Source organism: Arachis ipaensis, chromosome B10 (genome assembly GCF_000816755.2).
Source record: "Arachis ipaensis cultivar K30076 chromosome B10, Araip1.1, whole genome shotgun sequence".
In the NCBI taxonomy this organism is placed as follows: Eukaryota; Viridiplantae; Streptophyta; class Magnoliopsida; order Fabales; family Fabaceae; genus Arachis; species Arachis ipaensis.
Window position 1 is genome coordinate 135,919,885 of NC_029794.2, and position 7,775 is coordinate 135,927,659.

The 7,775-nt window shown below is 37.2% G+C and overlaps 2 protein-coding genes across 2 annotated transcripts in view; one reads left to right on the top strand and one right to left on the bottom strand.

Moving 5' to 3' along the window:
* Window positions 2,485–4,610, bottom strand: LOC107624270 (geraniol 8-hydroxylase-like). The gene is made up of 2 exons (XM_016326760.2): window positions 3,646–4,610; window positions 2,485–3,264 (listed from the first exon to the last, which is right to left on the bottom strand). Exons 1-2 carry the CDS (start codon window positions 4,528–4,530, stop codon window positions 2,665–2,667), a joined length of 1,485 nt encoding a protein of 494 aa, XP_016182246.1. The 5' UTR covers window positions 4,531–4,610; the 3' UTR covers window positions 2,485–2,664.
* The window catches only part of LOC107621567, a 4,102-nt gene continuing 2,097 nt past the window's right edge, over window positions 5,771–7,775 (top strand). Inside the window, exon 1 of the mRNA XM_016323598.2 lies at window positions 5,771–5,978. Within this exon, the coding sequence (XP_016179084.2) occupies window positions 5,771–5,978 (208 nt within the window). The remainder of the gene's footprint in view (window positions 5,979–7,775) is intronic.

Consider the following 7,775-nt stretch of genomic DNA (forward strand, 5'->3'; position numbering starts at 1 on the left):
AAGAGGGTGTTTAGTTGAATTCCTTCGATAAATTAGAGATGAAATGGTTAATTTTTTGAAATAACTGTTTGGGTTTTTTTTCCTTATATTGGGCCAAATTCAAAGCACATTGTTCACATTGTTAAGATTTTTCATTGTCTCCCTAACAGAGTTGTTATAAAAATATGTACTCGTACACATCCCGGATGCTGAGGGCCATATTAAAATTGAGCATGTCTCGGCATCTGAGATCTCGTGCTATGACCGGGCAACGCCGAGACATATCTTGGGTGCCCCAAGGATTTGTGTTACCATAAAGATCGGAGACTGAGCACCCGAGATATATGGAAACTAAGAAAAGGATCTCAGCACCCGAGATAAATACAACTTCTTAATTGGAGTCTCAGCATTCGAGATATAGTCAAGGGTATAATTTGGGTCTCAGCACCCGTGATATGTGTATTATGATTTAGGTGTCTTTACACCCAAGATATACTGGAGAATAACTCTATTTATAAAGCTCATTCCTCAACCATCTCTCACAATTCACATATCAATCTTTTCTTCTTCTTCTTTCCATTTTGTTCAGATGGAGAATAATCAATTCTTTTTTGTTGTGGTTTATCCCAATGAGATAGTCAAACACGACGATGAAGGAGTAATTTTCGAGTCTGATAAGACTGTCATGTTGCGCACCAACCACGTTGATACCTTACATGCGCTAAAAACAGTCATACTAAGTAATATGGAGGAAATATGTACCAAGGAGGTTGGGCAGGTTGCATATATATTTTTGCACGTGTTTTCGAACGATGGATTTATCAATAGGTCATTTTGGATTGATGGGGATTAGCATGTGAGGATAATGTTTAACGTACATGCACGCCTAATGCCACAACATATGATGGAGTTGTATACTGCGGTCTGTGACGTGGTTGTTGGTGGTGGCCATCTTCTTTGAGTCCTGAAGTTGTCCCATTGGAGACCACACCGATCCACTATGCCTAACCTCATGATAGTGTTGACGAGTACGACAATGAGGGCGATTCAACTTATGTTGCTGGGTCCGGGTCGTCTAGCGATACTGCTTTCGCTTATGAGTATGTGCTGGAAACTCCCACCGGCGATGTTGGTCGGCTTCTCCTGCCTCCCTCTTTAGCCATTCCTCGATTATCAGAAGTTCCTAGTCATTATCTCACTTTGAATTTGAACACAATGCAGCCGGAAGATCTTTTGAATGCCGATGACTGGGAGGATTACAATATGGATGGTGGGGTGGAATTTCAAGTTGACCATAGATTCAGGAACTATGATGTAGTTCTAATGGCGGTGAAGAACTATAGTATTCGATGAAATGTGGAGTACAGAGTTTTAGAGTCGAATAGACTTAAATACCACTGTCGTTGCAAGCAATTCACCAACAGTTATCCATGAATTCTTCGTGTGGCACTACGCCAGAACTTGAATTATTGGTAATGTTAGGATTTATTTTGGATGCATTAAAGTCTATTACGTTAATTTTGTGTTTTACTAAATGTTGACATCTACGAGTAATTTGTAAGGAGATGCATAAGTTTGATGGAGCATACACCTCTTTGACACCAATCATGCCTCAAGATCATGCTCAACTAAATAGTAGTTTAATTTGCAAGTACTGAAAAAGATTTATTTGGAGAAGAAGATAAAGAAGAATGGTAGAAAATAATAGCAGGCATTAATTGTGAACCTTAACTCTTCATCATCCTCAAGAAGTTCTTCTCAATCTGCATCTTTACCACCCTACCACCTATCACAATTTCAAGTCTAAAACTAAAATTTTAGTCTATATTTTTAAAAATTTTAATATTTTTTTTTAAAATTAAGAAAATTTTAGTAGATATTATTCCATAGCCATATTTACCTTGAATCAAATAGAATATTAAGATATAATTCAGTTATGTATATTTTATACTAAATATAAGATACACTTTATATCAAATATAATACATAAACTTAATTTACTCTCAGTATCTATCTCTCTTCCAAATGCAGCCTTATAATATATTATTTTGATTACAAGCACTACAACATAGATAAAAACCATGACCATAGATACATAATCATGCCAGAATAGATTTAAGTTAAAAAATTGTGACCTAAAGTAAAAAATAGTAATCATAAAATATATGGTCACGCTTTTTATTAAATATATGGTCACGCGCCGTGATCATAAACAAAAAATGTACATAGAAGATTACTCAATGGTGTTACATTTTTAATTCTAAATCATAAATTATATATTTAAACATTAAATTGATTAATATAAATTAAACAAAAGTTGGTTATTTATATTTTTTTTATTTAATTAATATTTTATTATTTAAAAGGGATAACTCGTAAAGTAAAACTAATGATATATCCTTTGAAATAAATAATTTTGTTAATGATATAAAGTTGCTTTACATATATAAATATATATACCAAGTCATTGATTTACCCAACTTCATGTTGAATAGAATAACCTCAGAAAATGAAAGGATGATGGATGGATTAATTAGTAGTTTAGTACAGAAAATGGCTACAACATAGCAGAAGATGCACGTGATTGACTCTCTTATTACTGCATTGTCATTAGCAGTGTTCCCAACTTCCCATTGAATGATAAAAAAAGAAACAAATAAAGAAAAGAAAGAGTGAGTTGCCAAACTAAGCAGCTATATGGAGGGGAATAACACGCACAGGTTGAGCCTTCTCCAAAGTAAGACCAAACTTTTCATCCATGTCCATATCCTCAGCTTCAAGCTTCCAATCAAAACAGTTGATAAACAAACCCAACATCAAGAACAACATCCTCATGGCCAACGGCAAACCGGGGCATATCCTTCTTCCAGCACCAAACGGCGTGAGCTCGAAATTGCGGCCTCTGAAGTCGATCTGGGATCCTAAGAAGCGCTCAGGCGAGAACACATGCGGATTTTCCCACACGTTTGGATCCCTTCCAATAGCCCAGACGTTAACAAGAACTTGTGCCCCCTTTGGCACCGTGTATCCCTGGATCTCAACATCCATTTCTGCTTGGCGAGGGAGCAGCAGGGGAACTGCCGGGTGCTTTCGGAGTGTTTCTTTTATTACTGCCTGCAAGTACGGCAGTCTTGCCATGTCTGATTCTTCCACTACCTTACCTTTTCCAACTATTTCCTCTAGTTCTGACTTCGCCTTTGACATCACCTTTGGATTGTGCAGTAACTCTGCCATCGCCCATTCCACTGTAGATGTTATTGTGTCTGTTCCAGCCAGAAACAAGTCCTATACTAACACAATAATGCAATCAATTACAAGTGTATCTCTGAAAAGAAAAATGGTAATCGGAGGATGAGAAAGACTCCAAAACCAGCACTTTTATTAAAATTTAGCCAGGATTTAACCATCAAGAAAAGAATGTGTAATTCCATACCAATGGATATAATCTCACGCCATTAAAAATGGTGGAAACTTAGATGCAATCGATTTCACGTGAAGTTGATACATCAGAACAGTTAGATAATTTGATTGATTTGACTAAATTTTCATCTAACTACTATTAGGTATCAACTTCATGTAACTTCCCTGAGTTTTCACCGTTAAAAATACTAATGATAACTAATTGATCACAAAATGTGTTCATCCAACTGTTAGAAGATAGCATACCAGCGAGAGACGCTCAATCTTGTCCTTATACATGTCTTGAGCATTGTCATTGTGGAGCATGAGATCCAATACATCATTCCTGGGACAGTAACCACCGTCACTCCGGAGGCGCAACCTCTCACGAACCAACCCTTTAAAGATTTCCAGCAGCCTGCCAAAGTAATTGCCCGTCCTCCTCCTTATGCCCTGGGGGTCCACCGCCTTCAGCAGCGGAAAACAATCCGCCACGTTGGGCCTCCCAACCTCTTTCATTATGTTGGTCACCAGCTGCTTGAACTCCCCCGCCACGTCGGACGACCTAACAAGGTCCTGAGAGTAGAAGGTGTTGGACAACAAGTTGATTGTGGTCATGAAAGCGAGCCTACCAATATCCACTACTTGGCCTCTGGAGCTGCTGTCTTGAACGTCCGCCAAAAGTTGTCTTATCTTTCTTTGCCTCAGCTCTTGGCTGGCGTCCAGGTTCTTGTTGGAGAAGATCAAGTTGTTGCATGTCTTTCTCAAGTCTCGCCAGCGTGGCGAAACCGGAATAAACGGGAGGCTGTAAGCGTCGTGGCCGGCGCCTTTCATTGCATCTGGCATCTTCCGGTTCGAAAGGTGCTGGTCGTGGATTTGGAGGGCTGACTTGGCTGTTTCGGCGGAGGACATGACGACGGTGGTTACTTGGCCTAGCTGGAGGCGCATGATTGGGCCGTGGATGGTGGCGAGAGTGGCGAGAGTTTGGTGTGGCTTATTGCCGAGCTGAAGGAGGTTTCCGAAGATGGGGATGCCCTTGGGTGCTGGTGGAAGCTTGTGTTTTGATGGTTTGGTGGAAAGGGAACGACCAAAGAGATGGACGACGGTTACCGTTAACAGGAACAGGAGTACGGAACTCATCACTGCGTCCATGTTATTCTACCCAGATCTGTGTGTTTGAGATAGACAGAAAGAGGTGGTGGTGGAGTTATGAGGACCATTCCATTAAGTGTCAAGGTTCAAATGCAACCCTTTAAATAAATGCAACAATTAATAAAGAGCAATGTTAGGGACTAGCAATTTTTGTTATTGGTAGTCATCAATGATGATTTAATGGTGTGAGATTGGTGTGAGATTTCATCTAATAACTCACATTTCTCTGCTGGTTACATACTGATCAAAATTCAATAAAATTACTGGCCCTCTAGACTTTTCGATTAATAAATATAAATTTCGGCTGTTTTTTTGTTAATTTATTACCAAACATTTTTCGTTTTTATTATTTTTAATTAAAAATGCTAAATAAGACATACACATTACATTACATTATTATCTTCATATAAAATATTTTGACTTGATGAGATATGATAAATGTGGAAGAATCAAATAGAGAGGTTCTTTATTGTTTGTGTCTATTCTATGTGCCCTACCGTTTTGGTGGTTGTGCTGAGTTTTTTCTTGTGTTAAAATTCAGTAACTCAACTTTTGGAACACATGGCTTGCTTAGAAATCTGTTGAGACTCGTACATTACAGAAGCACGTGTGATTAGACAAACAATAATTATGTACACTTGCAGTTCTTAATTCTTATATACTAGTTAGCCAACTTTTTTGGAGTCTAGAATCTAGACAGAGACATGAAAAAGTATAAGATACTAATATATTATTTATTAATTTATTATCAATAATAATTAATATTAAATACACTTTTATTAGAAAATATATATACATGAGATCATATATATTTTTGATAAAGTTTTACATTATTTCAAAATGTTTAATTTTAGAGTATATACACATTTTGGTTCTCAAAGAATTTCAGACTAGACACTTTAGTCTCTAACTAAAATTAATTACTCGATTGGTTCCTAACAATTAATTCCGTCAGTCACTTAGGTCCTTTACTCCGTTAACTCTAACGGAGGACAAAATAGTCCCTGACAACTTTAACATGGGACAAAATGGTCCCTAATCTCCTCTATTCGGAAACGACACTGTTCTCTCTCAATTTCCATCATATCTCACATAACACTAGCAGTCTAACACTGTAACTTCAAACTACACAATGCACACTCTATAAATTTAATGTTCACAAAAAAATCCTCAACTTGTTCTCAACCAATTCATATTCAGGAAATTAATGCCTATGTCTCTCAACTAGTTATCGTCTTCGATGAATCCCATGAATCTAGATAGCAAGTCTGATTTGTTAAGACCCGTCGTCGTCGTTGTCATCTCCCTCTTCCTCTACCCTATCATCTCCATGATCACATTGTCCACCACTCTTATCGCTTGCTTCAGCTTCTTCTCCGAACCAATGCTCAGTAATCGCTTCAGTTTTCATATGAGCGACAACGACAATATTGCTCGTTATACTGATAGTTTGGATGCGAGATCAAAGCTGTCTGCCAACTTGGGCTCTGGAAAAGAAGGAATGAAGCACTCGGTGTCTATTTCAAATGAGAATTTGCATATGATGTCGAAGGAGAATCTTCTCATGATGTCCTAATGTCCAACAATCTATATTACTTATCGGAGAGTGGAGAAAGGTGTCCCTTGGAGTAGTTGTGGAACTTGGTCTTGAGAATGTCGTGGACGTGTCGGGGTTGGAGGTGATATTATCGAAGACATGGAAGTGGATGCTTTTGGTGGGTGAAGTGCAGAGGAGGTGGATGTACCAGTCACAAAGATTTAGAGAGTGTGTGGTCCATGACATGTTGAGGTAGGTGCGATACGTGTGACAATTATACCATAGCTTAACTTTGGAGCTAAAGAGGAGGAAGAAAAAGATGGAAAAGAAAACTGTGAAGGTGAAGAAGGAGAGTATGAATGTTAGGGTTATGCGAGATATGATAAAAATTGGGGAAGAACAGTATCGTTTTCGAATAAAAGGGTCAGGGATCATTTTGTCTCTTGTTAGAGTTGTCAGGGACTATTTTGTCCTCCGTTAGAGTTAACAGAGTAAAGGACCTAAGTGACTGACAGAATTAATTGTTAGGGACCAATCGAGTAATTAATTTTAGTTGGGGACTAAAGTGTCCAGTTTGAAATTCTTTGAGGACCAAAATGGGTATATACTCTTAATTTTACTTGAATATCTGTTTTTTAAGTATTAAGGTATTTATTGGTACTCACTTATTTTAAAATTGTAAAATATATTTGAAATTTTTTTGAGTGAAAAAGTGTGATTGAAAAAGATTTCTGATGAAAAAGAATTATCTGATTTGATTTGATTCGATATCTTATATATTAGAAATATCAAAGATTTGTTGTATTTGAAATTATATGTTTTGAATTGGTTTGGGAGGCTCGTATTAGAAACCGTAGTTAACGGCGGTTATGACGTTAACTTAGAGTCATCTAACTCAGACTCTAGCAGGGGTGTTGCTAGCCTAACGTGTAGGTCACATGTTAGATCTGTTATTATGTTAGGACAAAGGCTATCCATAGAGGTAGAACCGCCCAAGTATGGAATTTTGATTTGATTTATTTATGAGAATTCCCTTATTGATTCACTTATTATTATCAACTATTACTTTCTAATTAAATTTTCCTTGATAATAATATTTATATGGTCTTATATCGATTATATATGTATTGTCTAGTCACTGAGTTATAAAACTCACCATATTTTTCTAAAAATATTTTCCAGGAATAAATATTTGATTATGTGAGCATTTCTATTCAAGAGTAATGATCTGCAACGGATATTTGTTCTTTGTGAGTTTTTAGACGTCATGGTGTCTAACAATATGTTCATTGTAACTTATGTAAAATGCGCGAAAAATCATAACTTATAATGCGGGAAAATATATTTTTGGATGCGGGAAAAAAAAGAGAAAAAGAAAGAAAGAAGAAGCAGCAATTACAGCTTCCTTCCAGTTTCATTTGTTTTTCCCGAGAAAGTGGAACAAAACGCTGACCGGTATTCAGGAAACACAAAAAGGCACCCAGAAAACCTCCTCAACGCGATTCGATTCACGAAAGGGAGGATCCCTCATTCTCCAAAGAAATCCCAATTCCCCCTCGTGTTTTGTTCGATCAATAATTTTCCCCCCTCTAATAATCCCAATCCCAATCGCAATCCAAATTGATTTCTGGGGAATACGAATCTGAATAAATTAAATTCAATTATCGAAGCAAAAGAAAGAAAAGAAATCTGAAATGCGTTTGGATGG

What these genes read in the sequence shown, in the direction of transcription:
- LOC107624270 (XM_016326760.2), bottom strand. Translation starts at nt 4,530, where the DNA reads ATGGACGCAGTGATGAGTTCCGTACTCCTGTTCCTGTTAACGGTAACC. An exon ending in AGATTGAGCGTCTCTCGCTG is followed by an intron (nt 3,265 to 3,645) that starts GTATGCTATCTT and finishes GTGTTAGTATAG; the next exon opens with GACTTGTTTCTGGCTGGAAC.